The 25,751-nt window shown below is 58.3% G+C and overlaps 1 protein-coding gene and 1 long non-coding RNA gene across 5 annotated transcripts; one reads left to right on the top strand and one right to left on the bottom strand.

Annotated features, from left to right (window-relative positions):
• Positions 1–476: 476 nt before the first annotated feature.
• Positions 477–18,976, bottom strand: GRTP1 (growth hormone regulated TBC protein 1). Of its 3 annotated transcripts, XM_053908664.1 has the most exons (8): positions 18,808–18,974; positions 18,404–18,555; positions 12,495–12,653; positions 10,165–10,289; positions 7,952–8,048; positions 3,078–3,250; positions 2,812–2,997; positions 607–818 (listed from the first exon to the last, which is right to left on the bottom strand). In XM_053908664.1, the coding sequence occupies exons 1-8, from the start codon at positions 18,843–18,845 to the stop codon at positions 729–731; spliced, it is 1,020 nt and encodes a 339-aa protein (XP_053764639.1). In that variant the 5' UTR covers positions 18,846–18,974; the 3' UTR covers positions 607–728. The 3 variants fall into 3 exon arrangements, with proteins under 3 accessions (XP_053764745.1, XP_053764639.1, XP_053764696.1); XM_053908721.1 differs by lacking the exons at positions 18,404–18,555; positions 18,808–18,974 and adding an exon at positions 17,987–18,098; XM_053908770.1 differs by lacking the exons at positions 2,812–2,997; positions 3,078–3,250 and having other exon boundaries at positions 477–818; positions 18,808–18,976.
• LOC128778800 (uncharacterized) lies at positions 18,379–23,905 on the top strand. Of its 2 annotated transcripts, none has more exons than XR_008424515.1 (3): positions 18,379–18,482; positions 20,920–21,145; positions 23,644–23,905. It is a non-coding gene; the product is annotated as an uncharacterized LOC128778800 (long non-coding RNA). The 2 variants fall into 2 exon arrangements; XR_008424511.1 differs by having other exon boundaries at positions 22,999–23,905.
• The last annotated feature ends 1,846 nt before the right edge of the window (positions 23,906–25,751 follow it).

The raw sequence follows: 25,751 nt of genomic DNA, 5'->3' as shown, positions 1-25,751 counted from the left end.
GTTGCCCAGGCGCCTTGAGGGGTACCAGCCGCTGCCCACGGTGTTCAAGAGGTGACACTGTTCTAGGCCCCCACCTGCCCCATGCAGGGCTCAGCCTGCCCAGGCAGTGGGATTTCTCAGCAGGCAGCAGCAGCCCCACTGTCAGGGCCGGGAGACAGGGTCAGGGTTAGGAAGATGGGGTCTCACTGGGGCTTCTCCCTCCAGGGATCCAGGGTGACAGTGGCTGTGTGAGCACTCGTGGGCCCAAGTCAGACTCTGCCATTCCCTAAAGCTTACACACCTCTGTCCGCTTTATGTAATACAATAATTTCAAAAATCAGTTTTTAAAAATTACCTTTCTAAAGAGAAATCACATGCTGTGTGCACAGACCTCACGTAGATGCCGTGGCACAGAAAGGGATTTGGCGTTAACACTAGTGACAGTTTGCGGGTTTGGTCTTCATTTTCAATCAGCCGGTGAGCTGACGGTCACAAACTCGGAGGTGTTCACGTGCTTTATTAAATATGCATATCTCACATTTTATAGGTTAAGATCTCAAGTAAAAATACATTTCTAGAAATCCATGACTTCGTAGCCCATAATTGAGTTACAGAGGACATAATTTTAAATCGGTCTTGAAAAACATTCACAACGAAGTGTACAGACGTCAAGTACTCCGGCACCAAACAGCAGGAAACGTCAGCTCTGGAAATGAAGCCTCGGGGGCGACAGCAGACAGGGGCCCTGGTCAGCCCTGCGCCAGCAGCCTGGCCCTGCAGCTCTCGCGAAGCCTGGTGATGGTGGCCATGGACAAGCTCCCGGGCTCTGAAAATATTTTCTGGAACACAAAGGGAATTTGTTTAAAAAACCAGCAACAGGTGTTCAGCTCAATGGTTCCCCCCCCCCCATACCCCCGCTGCTGCCCCAAGGGAAGGGCTTGCACGGCCCCTTCTCCTGTGGCCCCGAGCTGTAGCTGAGGGGTCCTGTGGCAGCTCCGAGGCCAGTCAGGGCCCTCGGTGAGTGGCCGGAGTATGGGAAGCCGGTGGAGCCTCAGACTGTTGTCTGCTGAGAACAGGGGCTTCGCGCTGAGAAAGACATACCCCGGGGGTTGGGGGGGTGGGGGGAGTATATGCGATCACATCTCTCCTGCATACTAATAATTTAACGATCACTTCTACAGTTACTGCTGAGAAATTCACGATTTACAAACCAGGCCAGATGTGAGGCTGGCAGTAAAAAGGTGTTGTTTTGTTTTGAAGAAATTAGAGGAATTCTTCCACAGGTACGTGTTATGCAGCACCTAGGCCGGGGCAGAGTGTTTACGGTCCTGAAGGGGGAATCAGTCAAGTCCTGTGAGCCCTGCTTACTCTCCAGAAAATTCTAGATGTTCTTGTGCGGGACTCTCTCTAGAGGGCGCATGGGCTGCAGGTACCGCGCCTCGGGGAAGAAACACGTGTTCAACTTTGCAGAGATTGCTGGGGAAGGTCCCCGCGCTGGCCGCCTCCCCAGCAGCTCCTGTCAGAGGGCCACGACGCACAGTGCTTCCCTCCGGTGGCTCGCGGTACCGGCAGCCACTCGGCCTCCTGGGGTGCTTTAGAAACATTCGCACTGAGCACCTACTGTGTGACCACCAGCGTGCGCGATGCCAGTCAGAACCAGACGGTGCTGAAAGCGTCACGCGGAGGGAAGGCAGCCAGACAGCGACACGCGGACTCACTGGTGTACCTGACACGTGCAGACAAGGCAAACCCGGACGGAAAGCAGACCGGTGGCTGCTGGGTGGGGGAGGGGCAGGCACTGGGTCCCTCGGGGGTGACGGCCGCATCACCAGACCTCGAGCCGCCCATGCGCTAACAGGGAACAGAAAACCCCGTGTCACCCAGGAGGAGCCACCAGCAGCCACAGCCCAGACGGGGTAGGCGGGGCCTCGTCCAAATCCCAGGCTCACGACCCTGCCCTCTGCCCTCTCTGGACGAGGCGTTGTGTCATGTGGGACGGGCTCCAAAGAGCTGCAGGCTTCTGACGGTACCCAGCCGGTTACCACTTCTGTTGAGGCTGCTGAGCATGGCCAGTCCACCCGTCTGCCTGCCACTCGGAGCGCGTGTGTGGCCCTGGCGACTGGTCATCCCGTGGCCTGGAGTCCGGCTGGAATAGGACCCCTCATTCCCCATGCCCCAGGGCAGAGGCCCCGGCCTCTCCGCGCCTCCACCCAGGCCGCTCCCAAAGCCACCCCGCTCCGCGCTCCCACGTCCCCGCAGTGGGAGAAAGCCTTAGTGGTGCACTCTGGCCAGCGTCCTGATTCCAGGGCAGTCTGCCGTCAGAAGATCACCCGATTGTCCCCTGATGGCAGAGCCGGGGGCTTGCTACCTCCCGGGAGGTCGGGGGGAACAACCGGGCCACCTGCCTGCACTGATGGCTGTTCAGGTGCTGAGCAGAACCTGAAATCGGCCTCCCCCGGCCTCCGCAGAAGGCCTGTCGGTACGGCTCCTGCTCTGTTCGCTCAGCACACCAGAGTCATCTACACAGCCTGCACGAGGTCCAGGACCCAGCACGGAGGCCCTGGCATCGGGGAGCTGCCCTTTGGGGCAGGACACACAACAGACACATGCGACCCCACTGGGGCCACGGAGAGCCATCTGGGACCAAAGACGCTAGCTACAGGGGAAGGGGTCAGATGGGTCTGCATTCCGACCCAGTGAACCTGGACCGGCCCAAGGGGGGGTCCCAGCAGGGGGGGCGCGAGGCCCAGAGGGGACACGGGGACAGGCAGGCTGGGGACGCCAGCACGCCTGGCCAGGCCGCTGCACCGGGAGCAGAGCCCCGACACTCACCTGCATGAAGGTGTGGCACTCGGTCACAAAGCTGCCTCGGGTGATCTCCTTGAACCGCTCACAGGTGTCCACCACACTGCTGGCTTCCAAAATAAAGGCCTGGTGGTGCTTGATCAGGGTCAGGGCCACCCGAAAGAGAATCTTCGAGCCTTCGCTGAACAGACAGTCCCAGATCCGGAGCACCGTCTGCGGACAAACAGAAATGGCGCGTCACCGGCTGGGGGCTCACACGGCCCTGGTCCCCGCGAGGCACATGCCACGCTCACCTCCACGGGCAGGACGTCCACGAACAGGCAGATGAACCAGCGCGACACGACCAGGGTCCACAGGACGCCGTGCCTGTCCATCAGGGCCGCCACTGCTGGCAGCTTGGTCCTCACCAGCTCCCCCAGGACCTCCTGGTCTGTCTTCAGGCCCAGCATGGCGGGGCTGTAGTAATCTGCCACACGAGGAGAGCAGGGCTGTGGCTGAGCGCCCTTCCCAGCAGAGGAGAGGGCGGCTCCCAAAGCGAGGCCGCGCCGTGCACCGGTGAGAATCCGCCGGCGGGAAGCGTTTGCACGGCTGCGCTCATGGCACCGAGAGGGGGACACAAGCAAGTGTCCACTCGGGCAAAGGGACAAAAGTGTGCCGTGTACGCGGGCGGAACTGTCCTCAGCCCCACAAGCAAGGGTGAGCCCTCAGGATGAGGTGCGCGGACCAAAGCCAGACGCTGGACCGGTGTGGCTGAGATCCCTGCAGCCACCACACCCACAGACTGGACGTAGGACCGTGGGCCCCAGGGCTGGGGGTGTGGAGCTTCGGTCTGGGAAGATGAGAAAGCTCTGGGGACGGGCTCGTCAGTGTGAGCACACTGGTGCCCTTGCTGAGGGCTGGCCGGCAGCATGGACACGCCATCTGGCTAAGCAGGGGCCGCAGGACACAGGAACAGGTGCGGGGACAGTGCTGACAGTGACCTGCACAGGACGGGGCCCTTGCTCTCGGAATCAGTCCGCGTCCTCTCTCCACACTGGAGGGTCAAGTTCCTGGCATTCTAGAAGGGGCTGGACATCCCCACCCCTCTGACTGCAGGAGGACAGAGGCAGCCAGAGGCCTGGGCCGTCCTGTAAATCACAATGAGACCTGATAGCTTAAGTTGGAGAAATGCCTTAACCGAGTTCGTGGCCTGGGGGCCCCAGACCATAGGAGCACAGAAAGCACAGCCCACCAAGGTGACTTCACGGCCGCTCCGCTCCTCCCGCCCACAGGCCTGGGCACTGGCTGGCAGCTGGCGGTCCCCACTGGCTGGGACTACGCACTCGGACAGACAGCACAACGTAGTATGTCTTCTCCGAACGCATGTGTCCTCCCAGAGAACTTTTTTGCTCATTAAAGGCACGTATTGTAGACTTTAATGCTTAGTTTTTGCTGTTAAAGTAGTCTCTCAAAAATGAATAAACATTAAAAAATTTAAAAACAGAACACCAAGGATTTTACAAGTTTTTCCTGCTCATATCCTCATTTTGCATCTATCATCTCTTCTTAAATTGAGCAACATCCTGGCCCCCCCAGGAGATGGAGCAAAGAGCCTCTGCAGTCCGTTCAGAGTGTCCTGCAAGCGACCCAGTTCTCCAAGTGACGTCCTGGGGCAGCCGGGTTAAGCCTTCAGGCGGTAAGAGGGTTTGCTGAGCTCCCAGCAAGGTGGCCTCACTCCTGGCCCCAGAGAGGCTTACAGCACCTTCCAAAAATAGACCCGACCAGCTCACACCCTGACTGTCCAGGGCCTGGGGGTCACCAGGGCAGGAACCCCGAGACCTGACCTCCTCAGCCTCCTGGCCACATCCGGCCCTGACGCCGAAGGCAGATGGAGCCCAGGGCCCGCTCCTCTGGGCCGTCTGAGCAGAAGCACACCTCCGGGCCAGCATTCGGCTAAGCACAGGATGAGGAGCCTCCTCAGTAGGCCTGGCGGGGGCCTCGCCTCGGGGACGGCAGCCTTCTGCAAACAGTGCCCTGGCCACGTCAGCACATTGGAGGGCTGAGCCGGGCTGGGGCACAGATTTAGAACCAGCCCGTCTTACTGCTGCCAGAGCTGGGATCCAAGGGGGTGCCATCTAATTCCAAAACCGATGCTCCCCAGCCCCCCAAAGGCAAAAGCACACCCCACAGGCACAGGGCACAGGCGGTGAGATACGGCCCACAGGTAGGGCGACCCCCTGGGACAAGGTCGTCAAGAGGACACGGGAGACACACGGCAGCTCCAGCGGTGTTCACACCTTCGCTCTGCTTCCCAGGGCCCCTGAGTCTCCCCCACGGAAGGTGCCTTGGTCCTCCCTTGGACCACCTTCTGTCTTGAGCTGTGTTTGGAGGGGAAACAGATCACACCAGCTTGTCGGGACGCCAGGGTGTTGATTCACTGGGCTCTGCTCGATGCGACATCCCAGACGGCGCTCCCGCTCCGTTCCTGAAGCCCGATGGCACCGTCAGCCGGGGCCTCACTGGCGTCTCCGCAGGCCCAGGAGGCCTGTTCCCTCGTCCTTTCCCTGGATGCCTTGGTCCGAATGGTGACTGCTCAGGACAGCGGCCTGACCTGAGAGAGGCCGCCCGGCAGGCTGGGTGGAGGAAGGGCGGGGTCTGCATGTGGAGGCCAAGTTCAGGGCGTGCACACACCGTGTACTGGTGCTCCAGAACACGACTTCCCTTCCACGTCAGGTGTTCTGAAACAGGGGAGGCTCTGCTGGCCTAGTCACAGGTGTCCCCGCACCTTCTCGCTCGTGGGAGACCTCAGCCGGTCTTCCCAACTCTCAGCCACACAGGCCTCCTATTATTTCCTACTGAGCCGCTCCTACCCAGAGCGGTAGGGACCCTTCACGCGTGCGCTGCATGATCACAGACACCACCTCTTTTCTGCTTTCCTTGCAAGGCCTTATTTCAAAGTCAGTTTTTAATTTTAACGTAACGAAAATTATCAATCTTGTCTCTTCTATTTTTTGAATTTTGTTCAAGACCTACCTCCCTCCTCAGCAATCACGAGGCTGTTCTCACCTCATTTTCTAAGTGTCAAAGTTCCGCTTTTTCACGTGTCTTGAATCCACCTGGAGTAGGAATAGGGTTTTCTATGTACACAGGTGTCACAGAGGATGTTGCAAACGGCGATCTTTCCCTACTGATCGACATACCTCAAGCCCCAAGTCCCCCAGATTCATAGGTCGGAAGACCAATCGATTTCTGCACTCTCGCCTCTGGTCTCCATACCGTTTCCTTGTAATGGCAGGACAGGACGTTAAATCTCCAATATTCCCTCAGGCCTCTCTGGTTCCCTAGATAAACCCTCCTCAGATAAAAGAACCACCGAGGTCCAAGCGGCTGATGTCACCGCAAGTGTGATCTGCGCGTGTGAGAGCTTCCATGACATCTGTCTGTGTGACAGCCGCATGGCGCGAGCCCCACAACGTGAGCGGATGAGTGTGTCCTTTTCTGTTTTCTGAAAGATTTGTAAAGCGCGCAGAAATTCTCCACACCTTCAAGGTTCGATGACAGTATTGCCATTTCAGACGGTCCACTTTCTCCTAAATCAGCTTTGTTAGGCAGTAATTTTCTCAAAATTTTCCACTTGGCCTCTTTGTCTTACTTGTATTCTCTTGAGATTCTTAAAAACCTCTAAAGATTTTCAAATTCCAGCACCCTTTCCATTTCCACATATCCGTCCTGCCAGGCTCTGTCTGTTGTGTCAGTTTTTCCAGAGAACCAGCCTTCATCTCGGCTCGTCTTTCTGACTCCTTCTGTTCCGACTTACCAGTCCTGGAAGCCTGTGCCGCGGGGAGGCCGGCACGGCTCAGCGTGTGTGACTAGTGTGCCACCTCCCGGGCCCCCTGCTTCTGTGTGACTAGGAAAGAAACTAGGGAGCAGGATGCTGGTGCCGGGCCAGCTTGCTTCCAGTGACCCACAGCAGTGCCTCTGCCCCCTCAGTCCTGACTGCAATGTCGTCCGACGGGACGTCACGAGGACGGGAAAGGACATTTCAGGGGCTAACACACAAGCCTGTGCAGTCACCTGCCCTTCAGGGCCAGCCCAGAGCCCCTCTGTGACAGTTTCAGGCTGTGCCGTGGCTGCTGCTGCCCCCTCCCGCCTGTGTCTTCATTCGCTGAAACTTCCCAAGCCCCAGAGCAACCCGGGGATGTGACAGGTCTCAGTGAGTATTTGTGGGAAGGAGGTGACTTGGTCACAGTACAAATACACATCATGATTCAGTCTCCAGACGCAGCTCAGCCATCGCTCCATCTAGAAGGTCCCCTGACCAACCCCCCGCCCCGCCACTTCCTCGCCATTTCCCTGCACCTGCCGCTCAGGCCTCCCCAGGCAGAGCTGGGATGGTGAGATGGCACGCACATGGGGACGGTCTGTCCCTTGAAGGCGGCCTATCCAGGAGGGCTGCTGGCGTGTCCACTCTGTGCCATGGCGAACAGTGGCACTGGAGTGTGGGAGTCCCCATTCTGTAAAATGGATCAGTAGTTGGGCCCGTGTGGTACTGCTGTGCTGAGGCGAGACTCGGGACATGGAAACATGCTGTATGCTCCCAAGCAGAAATCACAGCCGACTCCTGCCGTGGTCACTGCGGGGTGCCCGGAGCTGGGGCCAGCTCTCCAGGGTGGTAAGGGCGGTTCCAGCCCGACTTGAGGGCACTTATGCTGGAGGGGAGAACCAGGGCTCACCCGTCCGGTGGTCACGAGAACTCCCCGGGCCGCACATGCCCTGTGTAGCTATGCCCGCCTTAGGCCAAGCACGAGGCTGGGTCCGGTCACGACCGTCGCGGCTGTGGAGGGCACAGGTCTTCTCCCACCCAAGACGGCTCTGGCCACTTCTCTTCCCAAAGCGATCAGGGTCCATACTGCATTACCAAAACCGGTGCTATTTATTAATCAATGAATTGGAAGGAATGATTCTCATCCCAATAACAGTTACAGCTGATAACGACTCACTCTTAGGACTGTTCTGAACTCTACAGGAAGCCGAGTGGACCTCTCACTGATTCTGGGCCCTGCGAGCCTCCACACAATGGGGCAGCCTGGGGACCAAGCCCAGCACCCGACACAGACAGTTCACGCTAAATTGCAGAGCAGAGAGAGTGCAACCAGGGCCCAAACGGTCACAGGCGTGTTCAACCCACCAGGCAGTATTCTTCCCACGAGTGCGTCTAACAGCCAAAAGGATTTCTCTTCGCTCTTGGTTATGAGGACCAGGTAGCCTGCTATGAAGTTCATTCCCTGAAACAAGAAAACGGGTCCTGAGCCGCCTCAAGCCACCTTCGGTGGCTATGACGCACTGCTCGTCCCTTGCTGTCCCCAAAACCACGCAATTCCGGAACGACCTTCTGGTGCAAGATTGAGATCTGCCTTCCAAGTGACACACACAGCACGAGAAAGCAGAAACACAAATCTATGTGAAGAAGCTGTTGGGGTCACGGCCCTGGAGTCCACACTCAGACCCTCCTGGGGCTTCGGCCCCCCTACCACACCACTCAGACCCCCCTCAGGCCTCAGCCCCCCCCCACCCCCGACCACACCACTCGGACCCCCCTCGGGCCTCGCACCCACCCCCGCCCAACCACACGACTCAGACGCCGCCCCCCGGGCCTTGCCCACCCCAACCCCCGCCCAACCACACCACTCAGACCCCCTCAGGCCTCAGCCCCCCCCACCCCCGACCACACCACTCGGACCCCCCTTGGACCTCATCCCCCCCAACCCCCTGACCACACCACTCTGACCCCCCCTCGGGCCTCACAACCCCACCCCCCGACCGCACAACTCAGAACCCCCTCAGGCCTTGCCCACCCCACCCCAACTACACCACTCAGACCCCCTCAGGCCTCCCCCCACCCCCACCCCCGAGACCACACCACTCAGACCGTCCTTCGGCCCAGACGACACCTACATCCAGCCTCTAAAGCAGGTGTTCCAACAGACACGAGTGCTCAAATCTGCATCGGAGCAGATGCCAAGCCAACAGTGTATTTTGTAAAACCGCGAGAGCGTGGCGGGACGCTCAGGGCTGCAGACAGTTTCTATGAGGGAGACCGCCAGGGAGGCTCAAGGCACCTGGGAGCTGCAGGCGCAGGGCTCACTCACAGTGGGCCAGTGTCTGCGTGACTGCACTCCAGACAACTTCCACTTCCTTCCTTGTTCCCGATGCTTTCTAAAATGTGCCCTCCTCTAGTAACGGGGAAAATCCAGCCTCTGTCACCCAGTGTCACACACGCCACCCAGGGAGAGGCCACGTGAAGAGGCAGGCACACGCCAGGGCTCTCCAGAGACCACGAGCGGCCGGGGCCTGGACAGACCACCCCTCAGCCGCGGGGGCGCCAGCCTGCCCACACCCCACCTCCGACCGCGGAGAACAGACCCCCATTCCTGACACTCAGCTAGCTTGCAGACCTTGTCCCCACAGCCGCGTGTGCACAGATACGGACCATGAGCTGCACATCGCGCTCACGCTTAAAGTTGTGAGGGTTGTTTTAACGCTGTTTTTAAAACCTACAAGAACAGCGAGTGGAATAACATAAAGACGGTTTCTCGGCTGCCCAGCCTCCCCAGCTCCCACAGGCTGGTCCTCGTCCAGGACGGCCAGTTACCCATCCCGACTTCCTCCCCTGGCACCGCGGGCAGGCTCCAGGGCACTGAGAAAACAGCCTGTCTGGCCTGCGACTTTGCTGCTGTCTTTGCAAGATGCTCTGCCCCTCTTGTCGCTGCAGCCACGGCCCCCCGGCCCAGCTGCCGAGCCCCTGGAGCCTCGCCTGAGAGGGTGGGCTGCAAAGTCCCCACACAGATCCCGGCACCCTCGGGAAGCCCTAGAAGCAGGAGCACCGAAGCGGGAAGCAGAACTCCAGGCACCCAAGCAGCCAGCACGCTGGCAGGCCTCCAGCCCCTCAGGCCCACGCGGGACGTCCCGCGTCCCCTGCAGGCTCGCCAATGGCACTTCTGTGGCTCCACACGCCCTTGTCTTTCCCTCCCCAACACCCCAGACAGTGCATGTCCTCGCAAGGTGACAGGAACTGGCAGGTGAGGACGCAGGCTGTCCCCTTCAATCGCAGGGGAAGATCTGACTCCCAGAAATAGCATGGGAGGAGCGCCCCACACACGCCCTGCACTGAGCCCAGCAGATGCTAGTCACTCATTCAGTACCTACAGCCCTAGGGTCACTTAAGTGACCTCCTACCTTCCCAGCCTCCCCTTTCTGACATCAAAGTAAGTCATTAAGCATATGTTTCACCACTTTTCTACCTGGGGAATGTGTCAAAGTCACAGGCACCATGACTAGAGAGCCCGTGAACAGGGTTAGTGCATCCTTGCTGGTCACTGTCACCTTCCCTTGGGGGCTCACCTGGCAGTACCCCACACCTTGGTTGTGGCGCCCATAGGCCACCAGCACGTTGTACAGGATCTTTTGTAAACAGGGATCCGCGCTCTTCCGGAATTTCACGTTGTCCGGGAAGGTCCTGTTCATATCTGCAGGGAAATTCACAACACAGGATTACCCAAGACCAGCCTGTGATGTAACCCTCATGTCTACCACAGGGGGCGCCCCGAACCCCACCTGGCAGGTGTGAGCGAAAGTTTCGACCCTGGTCGCCCTTTGTGGACAAGCCCCTGCCACGTCCACGGTTGAGGCCACAGCGATGGGAGTCAGGACTGAAGAGGAGGGTATCCCGCCTCTCCTCACAGCCCCTGCCATGCAGCCTGTCTGCACCCCCCTCCCAACACCCCCCACCCCCAGCCAGGAGGTTAACTCTAGGACCACAGGCAACACAAAACTGGAAAATCTTTCCAGTTGTGGAAAGGCAGAACACCCCGAGAATCCCTCAGAGACAAACGGCAAAACCAGACACTGAGAAGTGAATAAACTGTCTGCTCATCAGAACCTGCGTCCTCCTCACCGGCGCTGTGGGAACCTCCCACGGACCTGACCCTGACTCTGTGAGCTAGCCCACACACGGGCAGAAGGGGGGAGGTGTGGGTGCATGACACAAGTACTTCTTTTTTCTGACCTAGTGACCCCACTTGGATTAGATTAGTGGTGTGTCTGCCGCTGGGCTACGGCTGATGACTGGAACGGACCCGGTGTGCAGGCCCCCCGGCCCCCACACGGCTTTCGGGCAGCGCTCCTGGGCCTCCCTCTGGTCTCCGAGCCGCACCTCTGCTTATAAAAGAACTGACCTAAGCAGAACAGGAAGTATTAGTGCCTCAAAGGACGTTATTTGCCATTGTGTGTTTGTTTACAAAAACGTTTTTTTTTGGAATTCTAAATATCCCAAAAACTTAGAATCCACCAGGAGTTTAGTGGTGTTTTGGTTTTGGTTTTCTTGTTTGTTTTTTTTTACTAATTGAGACTCTGAGTGACCAGTCCCAAGCCCATTCTTATTCTTACCCTTGATTAGGAGATGTTTTGAAATTTTTCCCTGGGACAGCCCCTCCTTCCCACCTCAGAGGTGGGTGGGACAGGGACGTCCAGTCTGCTCACGCACCCTATGAATGCTCCACTGCGCTGTCCCTGCAGAGCAATTTCTCCAGACCCCTCAAGAAAACAGACAGAACGACGATGGTCCAGCAGGTCTACTGCTGGGCACACGCCAAGAGACTGGAAAGCAGGGACTCAGAGAAATCTCCGTGTGGCCATGCTCGTAACAGCAAACCCACAAAAGCAGAGGCAGCGACCCCAGCGCCCATCAGCGGAGAACAGAACAGACCAACAAAACAGGGTCTGTCCGCACAGCCAACAGGACCCGGCCCTGAAAAGGAAGCATTCTGACGCCTGTTGCCATGTGGATGTGCCTCCAGGGCCCCTCACCGGGGTAAGCGAGCCAGACACAACAGGATGGTGGGCCGGGGGCTGGGGAGAGGCTGACACTCCGTGGGGACGGGGTTTCGGTTTGGGAAGGTGGAACAGTAAATTCTATTATGCATGTTTTACCACAATAAGACATTTTTATCCAAAAACACCGGCACTAAAACAGAGCCTTTCAGTTCATTTTTCAAACCAACAGCAACACTCTGTTTTTCTTGACACGTGTGGCCTCTGCGCAGCAAGGGACCCCCTCCCCAGGCTGGGGACACTCCCCAGTCTCACCGCCTCCAGGGAGTCCCACCTCTCAGCACACTCAGTTAATTGGGCTTTAAAACTTATTTTATATTTAAGGGTGTATGTCCCAAAAGCAAAATCAGACGATCAGTCACACTTCCTAAGAATCTAAATTATTCAGTTTATAAGGGTTAAACGTTTGTTTTGAGCACTTGGAACATCTAAGAGCTCGTGAGCCTGTGTGGTCACTGAGAGTGCCTGGGGCACCGTCGGCACCCAGAGCTCAACACCAGCCACACATCCCCGCGTGCGTCCCTAAGTCCCAGGGCGCTGCCATCAGCACAAAGCCCTCCCAGCGATTACCCTCCAGTCACAACTGCCGGCTCAGAGCCTGCAGCAAGGTCTTCTTGCAGAAACCTGCCCTGCCCTTGCCCCTGCCCATACTGACCTTCCCAGCTGGCTGGCGTCTAGTGTTTGCCAAATCAGTGAAAAACACTGCTCTCCCCTCACGAATGCTCAAGGTTTGATTTTCCCATAAGAAAAATAAAATTCCAAATTAAAAGCAGTGGGCAATCTGTAACAGCGCAAGTTCCCTCCTGGGGGGCTGCGTGCCCCCGCGCCCACCCGCGACTCACCTGTCCGGATGGCCTCCTCCAGCCTGCCGCAGCACTCTCCCTGCAGTAGCCGGTGGTAATAGCCGGGGTTCTGGTCCATCCGGGCCTGGGCTCCGCTCACCCCCATCCAGACGTGGGCCCGGTGCTCCAGGGGGACACCTTTCCGGATATAGCGCTTCACTGAAACGGAAAGCAGGGGCTGCGGTCAGGGACAGACCAGTGTGGCCTGGGGTCAGAGCCTGGCAGAGCCCGAGAGCAAAGGGCGCGACCTCAATGCTTTCGCCTGGCTTCTCCCATGTCAAACATGAGAAGACGCAGAACCTTACACATGCCCACCCGGATGGCTGCGTGCACTCCTTGCAGACCGTTCTCCTGCACGGGGCAGCCCCCCGTCCTCCCTCACCGTCAGCACACCGTGCGGGAGGCAGCAGGCCGGGCCCCTGGGCCACTGCAGCCCAGGGCGGCCCCACAAGCTCCACACACAGGAGAAGGCCGGAGGCACAGAAGCTGCACCAAGTGAGGGGACATGAGGCAGGAAGCAGAAGCGAGGGCCAGAGGGAGAGCTGTGGGCAGGGACAGAGGCGCTGGTGCATGGTCCAGCCCTGGAGGTGACAAGGGACTGCAGGGTCCCAGTCTGGGAGCCTGTGTGACCCCCTGGCGCGGGGCTCAGCGGCCGGTGTTTGTGTCCTGTTCTGCACTTGACTTGTGTCAGTGGAGAGCTACTTCCTTTGGGAGGGATATTTTACTGAAAATAGATTGTCTAGCAACCATAGAAACACGTAGGAAAAGAAGCCAAGAACCACAAGGTACCTCAGGTAACAACTTGCTCCCTCGTTTCCCAGGTAAACAGGAAAGATTCGTGAGACGATGTTCAAGTGAATTACAGGAAGCCAGGGGTGCAACAGTTTAACCCTCAAAACCGTTCATCGAAGGAAATACTCAAAGCTTTATTATTTTACTTCCATATTACATTACAAATACCATTGTTATTTTCTTTTTTAATGTTTATTTTATTTTTGAGGCAGAGACAGAGCAAGAGTGGAGGAGGGGCAGAGAGAGAGGGAGACACAGAATCCAAAGCAGGCTCCAGGCTCCGAGCTCTCGGCACAGAGCCCGACACGGGGCTTGAACTCACAAACCGGGAGATCACGACCTGAGCTGAAGTCGGACGCTTAACCAATAGAGCCCCCCAGGTGCCCCACAATACCATTTTAAAAAAAGAAATGCATTAGGGGTGCCTGGGTGGCTCAGTTGGTTGAGCATCCAACTTAAGCTCAGGTCATGATCTCACAGCTCGTGAGTTCGAGCCCCGCATCGGGCTCTGTGCCGACAGCTCAGAGCCTGGAGCCTACTTTGGATTCTGTGTCTCCCTCCCTCTCTCTCTCTACCCTCCTCTACTCATGCTCTGTCTCTGTCTCTGTCTCAAAAAATAAATAAACAAACATTAAAAAAATGCATTTTAAGAAAAAACAAAAGGCCATACAATCAAAGAAAGTCCACGATCTGCTACAAGGAGAAAAGCATCTGTGGCGCCAGCTGCGTATCACAGAAAACCGCGGCAGGAAGAGTCGCCACGGAAAGCACTGATAAAGCTCCGCTAACTCGCACTCTGCGCTAACCCACCATGGATGCGGCCTCAGCGGAAGCTTCCAGAGGGCGCATGAGGGCAGGAAAGGCCCAGCAGGTGCGTGCGGGATGCGGGGCGGAAGCCACAGGGAGTACAGACCCTCTGGGGCGTCCCCACGCTGGTGAGGTCACGCGAACCGAGGACACTAGCCACTGGGGCCGCCTTTCCTCCAGCCTGCCGCGCTTTCCGCCAGAGCCGGGCGGGGGTCTCCGGCCGCAGGGAGCCAGGCAGATGCTGCGGCCACCCCCAGGGGCCAGTCCGCGGCCGGGGATGCCTAACTTGAAGACGTGCAAAGGGGGGACACGCAGACCCCAGGCTGCCTCCAGCACAACTGACGCCTGGAACCACAACAATCCCCAGGGGGACCAGAGGAGCCGCCAAGTCAGGGGCTCACCTCCGACCTCCGGCCCCACTCGCAGGCAGTGGAGCATAAGGAAACTCCAGAAATAACCACAGGAGCAGAGCTGACTGCGTTTCAACAGCATCGCAAAGGAAAGTCTTGCGGGCAGAAGGGGCAGAACAGTCTTTCTGAGGAAGGCTCACAGCAGGGCACGAGGGAACCGGGTCACCGCGGGCAGAGCTCGGCCACGGGGGTGGGGGGGGTGAGACCCACACTCGGCTCCGAGCCCACAACCCTGCTTCAGGAAAGCCTCAGTGCTCACAGGTGTTTGCACGGATGTTTATACCATCGGCTCAAAGGTCCTGCAGCTGCCGAACGTGGTCCCGGAGAGCGAGGTGTTCCTCAGCAAGGAGGGAAGAATGACGGGATCCGCCAGATCAGGGCACAGGGGGAGCCGGCCTCACAGGCCTGGGGCCGTGGGGCCCGCTGGCGGGACACTCTCAGAGGCCCCAGCGCCCAGGCAGCGCACGGGGCCCACAGGGGCAGCAGGAGCGAGTGTTTAAGGACATGGGCTGGTTTCAGTCTTGAGGGGACACGAACCTCCCCATGAACTCACAGAAGTATAACCAGTAAGAGCGTATTTCACTACAAATTAAATTTGTAAATAGAAAAAAAAGGCACCTGTAAGATGCTTAAACGCCTCACTGGAGTCGGACACTGGGTTCTACTGGGACCCGCAGGCCCCGCCTGGCAGAGGCCTCAGTTTCCTCGTCAGACAGGGGTGAAGCACGGGGCCCTGGCCTGAGATCCAGGTGGCTGAGGAGGCTGAGCTGTGTCAACAGCTTCCAGGGACAAAGGCTGTTGCCACTGACCCCTTCCTCAGGGTAGGACTTGTCCGGCAGCATTCCTGACCTTGGGAAGATGAGGGGGGCATCTCTTTAAACAAGGTGGACCCCAGACAAATCACTTCCAACTGTCTGTCCCAACAAAGTTAAGCAAATCCCTGTATTTATTGGTATTTGCCTTTGGACAGATGTGTTTGCAACTTAATTCTAACTTAGATGCTGCTGACATTTGCAGCTACTAGGAAAGAGCTGAGACCCTGCAGAAGGCAGTTCAGCATCCGCCCTCAGACGGGACATGAGCTGGAGCAATGGCTGGGCCAGGGCAGGACTGAATTCGTTTTTCTAGGCTGCGGGAGAAGGATCGACCTGTCTCACGTGCTCCTGGTGGGTATTTGCTATGGACAAGAAAGAAAACAAAGAGGAAACACTGGTTGTGTCCACATGTGGCAGAATCGGGCCAGTGAGTTCTGGTGGCCACCTGGAGACGTGCTGATGCCAAGATTAGGAGGTGACCGTGTTATTGGTGACAGGAAGGCAGGCGTCCAGACAAAAGTCCCCCAAAACAGAAAACCACACAGGACAACGAAGCAACAAGACCCGTCACTGAGGTCACAGAACGATGCCCACCAAGGCCCTTCCCCCCTGGGATGTCATGGTCCCTGCAGGACAGTCAGCTGAGTGTGACTGCAGAACTGGACTCTCATTTCTGGAATAACTCGTCCACTCCTGTCTGTGCCACACAGCCACTCCCACAGAGCCGCACAGGTGCTGACAGGCTCCTCGACCGTCCTGCCCCGAAACCACACCAGCACCAGCCACGACACCCGGGGCCACTGAACCCTATGAACCATACACCTCTTGCAGACTGACCTGTGCCTCTGTTTCCTGAGGGAACACCAGGCCGCCCTCCCCCAGGCCCGAGGCTCATCGAAAAGCTGACACTCTGGCTTCCAAACCTGTTTTGCCCCTCTCGTTACTGCAGTCACAGTCTGTTATGTAAGTCAAGGAAATGTTAAAACAAAAAGAATTCTTTCAGTAAACCAAACTGAAATTCTTAGAGCTCACAGACACCAGTGCTCAAAGAAAGTAGGAGCAGAAACCAGATAAGACCTTTGAACCAGGGAATACAACTGGAAAAGACAGGAAGGACGAGCATCTGGAAGGTTCTGCACGCTGAACAGAACGGATGCCAGAAAAGAGACACTTGGCGCCACGTGCAGCTTAGGACGGAGATGCTGAGGGTCCTCCAAAGGGAAGGACAGGAAAAGGCTAGAACCAGATGGTAACACCACAGACAGGGCCACTGAGGCGCACGCACATCTCAGTGACTGCGTGCTACCAGCCTCCGGGTCCAGGGTCAGCCACGGGAGGCTTCTCCCGCGTTCCCGCCAACTCCCGGCCTGCGGGGCCAGCCGCCACATTTGCACACGTGCGTGGGAGACGCCTGGTGCTGTCAGCAGTGGCCTCTGCCTGACCCAACAGCTGGGCCAGGAGGAGAGCCCCTGGTACTGCACGTGATGCAGATTTTCACCATGGATCCAAATTAGCTTTACTTTTATACACTTGTATTTTTTAAAAACAAAAGACCAGTCAACTCTTAAGAATAAACAGAAAGGAGAATAAAGGCAGACATGCCGATGGAAACAGAGGCGACGCAGGGATGGGCGCTGGGGGATGATCCCTGCAGGGAGCGCACAGGGCGCTGGCGGCATCCAAGGTCTGCCTGGCAACAGGGGACCAGCCTGAGGCCCCTCCCGGCCCTTCGGACTGTGTGAACTGCTAGTTCACCTGAGTCGCTCCTGAACACTCCCCCAGCAGTAACAGCCCTGAGGAGGGCCCCTGGTCAAGGGAGAGGCAGGTGGGTGGTGGGGCCCAGAGTTGAGAAAGAGCCTCTCTCCCACCTCCCTGAGCGCCCCACCCCCAAGATCAACCTGTCCCCACCAACCCTGTGCAACTGCACTATGTACTGGGCCCGCTCTGGGCCTTAGTTCACCAACCCCTTTAAAAGCAAAACTTGACCTTGTCACACCCTCTTGCTTAAAAACCCTTTTACTGGAGGGGCGCCTGGGTGGCGCAGTCGGTTAAGCGTCCGACTTCAGCCAGGTCATGATCTCGCGGTCCGTGAGTTCGAGCCCCGTGTCGGGCTCTGGGCTGATGGCTCGGAGCCTGGAGCCTATTTCCGATTCTGTGTTTCCCTCTCTCTCTGCCCCTCCCCCGTTCATGCTCTGTCTCTCTCTGTCCCAAAAATAAATAAAAAACGTTGAAAAAAAAAAAAAAACCTTTTACTGGAGCCCCTGGGTGGCTCAGTCAGTCGAGCGTCCACCCAACATTTAATTTCAGCTCAGGTCACCATCCAGGATTGTGGGATGCAGCCCCACATCAGCACGCTTGGGATTCTCTCTCTTCTGACTCTTTACCCCACCTGAACTCGAGCTCTCTGTCTCTCTCTCTCTCTCAAAAGTGAATTTAAAAAAAAACAAAAAACTCTTACAGCTGGCCTCTCTCTGCCCAGTCATGTGATGGAGCCCTGGGCCCAAGACCAGAACGCTCTCATTACGTCCCCGCTACCCCGCTACCGGTCACACAGCTCTGTCCCTGCCGCTGACCTCCGCCCTCACCGTTCTTGGTCACCAAAGCCCTATCTCAGAAAGCCCTAGCCTTATCTTGAGTCCCGGAAGCATACACCTCCCAAGGGCCTCACCACATTCCGGCAGGTCCCCACCGTCTCCTTATCTGCGGCCTGGGGAAAACACTCCATTCATTCAACAAACGTTGAAGCAAGTGTGAGGCCAACGCTGGGGCAGGGAGGGGAATATGATTCCCAGAGGAAAGCAAACCACACCAGAAACCAGAGGAGCAGCCAGAGGTCAACACAGGCGGGACAGGGCAGGGGCCGGCTTCTGTGGCGGTGTGGAAGCCTGCCCTCCCAGACCCGCAGGAGGGAGAGCGCCAGGGAGGGCAGGCCTGGAGGAGGCGCCAGGCCCAGAGAGAGCTGGGCTGGGCAGGACACCGGGCAGGGGGCTTCCGCGCTGAGGCAGGGAGGGGGGGGGGAGGCGGGGAGGGACGGAGACCCCGCCCTTCAGAACCAGCTCTGGCCGGTCCGCGGCCTCCGACCCACCTGTACCGCTCTTCTGGACACCTCCGCCCCCCTTCAAAAGTTTGGACCATTTCATCGCTCTTCTAGTGAGTATCACCAGGTAGGCGGAAAAAAACTCCTCATAAGCTGCATAATCAAAGTCTTCGGGCCTTTCAAACCCGTACGGATCGATCCTGCAACAAGAAAAGGAACCTGTAAGCCCTAAATAAAGTTTCGCGCGCGCACTGGGTCCCCGCGGGGACGAGGCCGCGTGCGCGCGTGGGGGAGGCGACGCGACGGGAACCGCGACCGACCCGCGGGGGGGGGCGGGCGCGCCCCGGCCCTCCCCGCCGCTCCCCACCCACTCGCACTCCACAACCCAGGTCCCCATCCCGCACTCCACACCCCAGGCTGGGCGAGGCGTGCCCTGGCCCCCACGCGCCCACCTGGGGACCCGGTCCCGGGGGCGCCCCGCAGGCTCCATGCTGGGAGGGCGGGGAGGGGGCGCCCGGGGGCGCGGGGACCGCGGGGTGCACGCCGAGGGGTACGAGTCCCCCTCCCTGGACCGGAGCGCGTGTCCTTCCGCCGGGCCGCGGACGCGGGAGGCGGGGCGGGGGGCGGGGCCCGAGGGATGAGCAGCGGGAGGGAGAGGGGCGGGGCTGCACCTGCTCCCGCGGCCCCCGCTGAGGGCGGTGTCCGGCGCTGCTGGAGCTGGAAGCGTGGGAGGTGTTAAGCCCGGAGGGAGGGGTGCGGGATGGGAGGCTGGGGGCGGGATCAGGGGGCCACGGGGGGCGGTCCTGAGCGCAAGGTGTGCGCCCCGCCCCCCCACCCCACCCCCACCCCAGGCTGGCTGGGTGGGTGGGCGGCATTTCCCGGTCACTCCGTTCAGGCCTCCTGGGCTTTGAGCAAAGGTGGGAGATAGAGTTGAGGTTCTCCTGAGATACCTTCAAACTTCAGTGCCTGGCCGGTCCGAAGGTCAGAGCTCTGACCTATGAGCCCTATTTTAATTTTCCTTGTGCCGGAAAAGGGCAAGTCTTACTTTTCACTTGTTTTTTTCAGTCTTCACTTCAGACCTGAGAACAGCCTATAGTCCCTGCACCCACCTGGGGACCTGCCCTGTTCCTTCCTGCCTCCCCAAACCCGGCTGGGGAGGGGGTCCCGGGTTCCAGTCCTGCCCTGACTGCCTGGGAAAGCCCCCACCCTGCCAGGGGTCACATGGTCACGGGAACTGGCTGGCTGTGCACCACCCTGCAGGATGGTCATCTGGGGTGACTGGGGCTTCACAGCTCAGGGGCGCCCACACAGGAGGCAGAACGGTGGGGGGGTTCCCTATTCAGCCACCCCTCCAATAACGTGTTCAGAATCTTGGGCGTGTGGGTCAAGGCCAGGTGCTGTCTGCAATCTTGTTCCTCAGGGTGAGGGGGAGGGGAGTCACCAGCAAAACTAAAGGCATCAAGGCACGCCCTGAACAGTCCTGGGGCCCTGACGCCCTGAGCCCTGCAGGGGCACCCCTGGGAGCCAGCACCATTACTCTCCTGAGATTTCAACACTGGGGCGTGAAAACCTTGCCAAATCAGGGAGACCACAGAAAATTTGCCAGAACTATGTTGTGAATTTTGGTTTACAAATGTGGTGAGAAAGTGGGTATTTAAGGTTCTTTGAATTTTGGATTTAAGGCACTTGTAGCCTCAGCCCTCCTCACCCCAAGCGTCCTTTTTGAAACAATGAGCCCAAGCAGGAAGACGCTTTCTCTGAGCCCCTGAGCCCAGTCCACCTGTGACCAGCCCTGTCGGAGGAAATGCCTTTCTGGGGCATGTGTGTACTTTCTCGTGAGAAGTGCCTGTGGGCCATGCAGAGACGTGGCTGCGCCCCCCACACGTCTACCCGAGCTTTACTGGACCTGCGGGCAGCCGACACGGCTCGGAGCCGATCCGTCCAGGGCTAAGCAGAGAGCCTGCAGAGGAGCCGGCAGGACCCCCCCCCCCGCCCCCCCCCCCCCCCCGCCGACCTCCTGCCACCAGCCATCATCAGGCTTCTGCGGACCCTGGGGGGCTGTAGGTAATTTAGGGTCCCCTGGACCTAACCGCAAAGGCCAGTTCTGCCAGCGTCCTGGTGCCACAGCTTAGTGCAGTGCCCTTTGTAAGCCCCCCCCCCCACCCCACCCCCCCCCACCCCACCCCCCGGTCCCTGCTCTGACCTCCTTGGGACACTCTCAACAAGGGTACTTTCTTGTGTGACATTCAAGTCAGCAGACGGGGTGACTTATCCTCACACCAACATGGGGTCTCCCCCGGCCCACGCCTTGCGCACCTGCTCATCTTCCTTTGGCGGGTTTCTCTCCCCACCTGGATGGCTGCTACCAGCCAAAGGGAACGACTCCCTGAAGCCCCCCCACCCCCACCCTTCCAACTCTTCTCTGGGGCTAAACCCCATTTCCTGCTTCCTGTCGCCGGGCCTATTAGCAAGCTGATGCTCCTGCCCCCACTTCTCTGGCACTCAACACCCCTGCTTCCATCCCACCCAGCAGTCCCGGGACACGCCTGTCTCCTTGCCTGCAGGTTCCCCTCCTCTCTTGATGGGGGTCAGGATCCGGCCTCACCCCCTGCCACACACTTTCTCACAACTGCCTTGAAGAGCAGCATGGCCTTGGCTCTGATGCCCCCGCAGGAAACCCAGGCCACAGGACATGTGCACTTGGGCTTGAGCGTGATGGCGGTACCCCTGGCAGGTGTATTGGGGCCAGATGACATGGGAGGACGGGCATCCTGTGTGGGGGCAAGTGAGGTAAGAGCAGCCAGCCCAGGAAGTAGGGGAGGGAAGAGGATGAGGAGGCCCAGGTGGCCAGGACAGCAGCGGCCAGAGGGCGGGAAACAGAGGGCTGCCGGCCCAGGGTCTGCCTGAGCCTCCCCTTGGGAACAGGAGGTAGTGCGCACTGTGCTCTCCAAGTACCTCCATCCACATGCCCAGGGCTGAGTTCCCTGGGCACCCTCCCTGCCAGAACCCTTTCCTCAGAGCTGGCAGCCAGAGCGCTGAGCCGTCCTCCCTGGAGACCATGCAGGCTGTCACTCGCCAGGTACCACCACGGCCCCCTGCCACGTCCCCAAGTTTCTGTGCAGGCCAAGCCTCAGCAGGGGAGGTGGGTGGACACCCCGGCGACACTGCCCAGACGGGGACCCTGACCCAGAGAGCGGCTGTGGGAGCCCGAGGCTGCATTTCTGCCGAGCCCCGGATGTGGGTGCTGGTCCCCAGCCGGGGCCTGTACCACAGCGTGACCCCACATTCAGCGAGGGCTGCGGGGGTCGACTGATTCAGTTGAAAAGAGCTGGAGAGACGTGACCACCAGATGCAACATGGCCACACCCGGGAAGACCCTGCGGTGGGGGGGGGGGGGGGGGGGCGGGGGGGCGAGACTGAGCGAGGACTGGGAGGCAGACGGACAAGGGAACATTAGTGACGCTGGTGTGTCCCGGTAGTGAGGTGGTGTGTGTGTGTGCACGTGCGTGCGTGTGTGTATTACTGGGGGCTGACACAGCTGAGCCCTGGGAAAACAGTGGAGGTTAACACGCCCCTGTGTGTTCTACTAAAGAGATCCCCACGGGGAGCCCTCTCCTGGGGTGCAGGTGAGACTCGGGGTCCCCTGCTTATCCGGGACCAGCCAGACTCTGCCCCCTACACCCCTCCTTTGCTCCAGCAGTAATGAGCTGGACTGTTTTCGCCTCGCAGGGCAGGTCGGCTCCCGCCGCTGAGCCTGCCGGCCACCAGCCCGCTGTCTCACCTACCTTACTGTGCCCCGTGAAGCAAGCCTCCCGTGGCCTAGCTCCAGAGAAGCTTCCAGACCTCACTATGGCAGTAGCCCCATCCCTTTGAATTGAAGTACTAAGTCCAGATTTGTTTTCTATTTGACTAAAGAAGAGTATTGACGGGTAAAATAATATGAGGTTTGGAGTTGGTGTTAGATTCGTTCCAGAAGAGAGAAAAAAGATGGGCGAATGGAGCCATGGCCGAACCAGGAAGCTGGGCACTGGGTACACGGAGCGGTTTTCCGTTCTGAAAGTTTCCATAATACTGTGTGTAACCAGTAAAGCAGTAATGCCCTCCCCACAGGGGGCAGGAGGGCCCAGAACTGGCCCTGCGGCCTTGGCCCCCCACCAGCCCACTGTGGCCTGCTCAGAGTCAGTGTACCGCCAGCCACCTGGAGGATCCTGAGGCTCTCACTCCTGCTGTCCCCATGAAGCCAGAAGGGACATGTGCTGATATTATTAGTGAGGCAGGGTGCTATGGGGTCTCCAGTGACCCCATGAAATGCCCACAACTCTGAGTCTGAGCGGCCACCTTCCTGGAGCGAGTGTGGGGTCCTGTCCCAAGGTTACCGTCATCAGACACTACACATTCCTCCAGTCCCCGCAGGGGGGGGTCCAGCCCAGGAGTGTGAGTGAAATCATTGCCTTGGGACAGCCCAGGTGCACCAGGCCGCAGGGCCACTTGACGAGAGCCTTTCTCTTTGGGGAAATGTCACCCCTCTGGAGACTGTCATGGGTGAGAATGCAGTCCCCCAGGCCACGCAGGTCCCCTGCTCAGTTTCCAGGGGTGTGACCCCAGCCAGGCTCGTCCTCTTGGACATGTCTCCTTCTCCCCAGCAGGAGCCGGAAGGGGCTCAGTCATTGCCCGGTGTGCGGACTGTGCTCAGCAAACCCCGGGCCTCTTGTTCCCATCCTAGCCTCCCAGGCTCAGGTGCCTCACACGTGATTTCCTCCGAGGGCAGGTTGTGAGTGCCCCGCAGGAAGTCACCCCAGACCCTTCAGTGACGTCCTCTGCAGAAGAAAAACAGGTTTTGGAAGAGGGCAGGTCCACTGAGCAGGGAGCCCTGCAATTATAGCCTGAGAATGGCGTTTCCAGTTCTTCCAGCACAGACGTGGAATGCAGCTGTTCTGTGGGCTCTGGGCATCGGAGAAACTCACGATTTGTTTTCAGAGATCATTTTGAGGGAGTGTTCCTTGTAAGCAAGTTTTATTTTGTAACAAGATTAAACGCACATTTTAAAGAACAAAAACTGTGATACAACCTAATCTTACAAAAACACTCAGGGACGCTGCGGGAGGGGAGGCGCAGGAAGCACCCCGTCCCCAGGAAGCCAAGAAACCGGGGGTCCTGCCTCCACCTGCTCCACTGGACAGACGGACGAACAGACAGTCTCAGGAAGAGTGGGAGGGTACCAGGCTGGGACAGGCACACACTGTCGCTCGTCCCCAGCCTTCCTTCTCCTGTCCTCCCTTCTGTGCTAGAACCCCGTTTTTGTGCCCACGGCGCAGGCCTCTGTGACAAAGAACCACAGCCCGGCCACTAGACAGCACCCGTGCTCACGTAGTCTTGGAGCCTGCAGGTCCGAGGGCTGGTTCCCAATGCACCAATTCTCCTGGGTGCGTGGGACACCGTCTCCTGCCCGCGTCCTCACGTGCTTCCTCTGTGCGTCCTGACCTCCTCTTATTAGGACACCAGTCATGTGGGATCAGGGCTACCGACTGACCTCGTTTTACCCTCACTTCTTTAAAGGCTGGATCTCCAAACGACATTCAAAAATACTTCTGCTGGGAAATGAAAGCACTGACAACTCTGGGACTTCAGGGGCGCCTGGGGGGCTCAGGTGGGTGTCCGACTTCGGCTCAAGTCATGGTCACATGGTTCGTGAGTTCAAGCCCCGCGTGAGACTCTGTGCTGACAGCTCGGAGCCCGGAACTGCTTCGGATTCTGTGTCTCCCCCTCTCTCTCTCTGCCCCCATTCATGGTCTGACTCTCAAAAATGAATAAACGTTAAAAATAAATTTTTTTTTAAATAAAGACAAGTTTATTTACATTTTATAAGGGGTCGAATCTAAAGTATAATAGGGGGCGCCTGGGTGGCTCACTAGGTTAAGCATCCGACTTTAGCTCAGGTATTAATCTCATACTCCATGAGTTTGATCCCCACGTCGGGCTCTGTGCTGACAGCTCAGAGCCTGGAGCCTGCTTGGGATTCTGTGTCTCCCCCTCTCTCTGCCCCTCCCCTGCTCATGCTTTGTCTCTCTCTGTCTCAAAAGTAAATAAAAACATTAAAAAAAAAAAAACTAGAAAACAAGGGCACCTGGGGGGGGTCAGTCGGTTGAGCATCTGACTTTGGCTCAGGTCATGATCTCAAGGTTCATGGGTTCGAGCCCCATGTCGGGCTCTGTGCTGACAGTTCAGAGCCTGGATCCTGCTTCAGCTTCTGTGTCTCTCTCTCTCTCTCTCTGCCCCTCCCCCGCTCACTCTCTGTCTCTCAAAAATGAATAAACTTTAAAAAAATTTTTTAAAAACCAAAAGTTTGGGACCCTAGTGCAACAATAAAAAGACAATGTCCCAGATTCATGGCATGCAAGTTACACACCCAGAGACATACTGACACTTTCCTGTGAAAGTACACGTGCCAGGGACCAGCACAGGGCACACTTCCACTAACTCTGTGGTGGCCGTGTGGGTACACATCAGAAGTGACAGGCTCCCGCATTTCAGCTGGCAATCCTATCCTGGACACACAGGAGACACTGTGACCCGGATTTCTGTGACCGGGAGGTGAGGAGCTCTTCTCTGCTTGAGAATTTTTCTTGGGGAGGCTGTTCTGCAGGGAGAACAGCGCTCTGTCTCTGTGCTCTTCCCTCTGAAGTTTTCTAACAGCCCCTCAGCCCAGACGCACAGCAGCTGCCATGTTTCAGGATGGAGCCGTGGGGCTCACTGGGTCCAGGGCCGAGCATTGTGGGACCTGCCAGGGCCCATGGGGGTGTCCCGGCATACAGAGGTAGGTGTCGACCATCTGCACTTCCCATCCCACCAGCAGAGCGTCCAACAGAGTGTCCACAGTGACCCAAAGGGGCTGAATCACGAACAGGATATGTAGGGAGGCGCTGATCACAGAGGGAGTAAGCGAGCGGCCAGAGCAGCAAAGGTTCAGGAGGGTGTCTGTTTTTAGAGGCTCGATGACGTTCCTCAGAGCCACCTCCAGGCTGGGCAGCTGGGCCGCTGACTGCTCGGGGCTGCGAGCTGTGAGCTGCCCCCATGCCCGGTGTGTGTGCTGTCCCTCCAGCCCCGGACACGGATGCCAAGGCCCTGCACTGACCGCCCCAACTTGTAAAATTGTGCCAAAATATACCTGACAAAGAACTTGACCTCTGAACCATCCATGAGGGAACAGACAGCTCAGTGGCCGTTAGCACACTCCCACTATTGTACAGCCACCACCCTCTGTCACCAGAACTTTCTCATGTCCCCAGACCTAATCTCTGACCCCGTGAACACACCTCCAGCCCCTGGCGCCCCTCCTGCTCTCCGCCACTGGGAATGGGGCTCCTCTAGGGGCCCCAGGGGAGTGGAGTCCCACAGG

This window comes from Panthera pardus, unplaced genomic scaffold, assembly GCF_024362965.1.
Source record: "Panthera pardus isolate Hobbes unplaced genomic scaffold, ASM2436296v1 HiC_scaffold_1, whole genome shotgun sequence".
Classification (NCBI taxonomy): Eukaryota; Metazoa; Chordata; class Mammalia; order Carnivora; family Felidae; genus Panthera; species Panthera pardus.
Note: the sequence above shows the minus strand (reverse complement) of the source record. Positions and strands in the feature narration are given on the sequence as shown.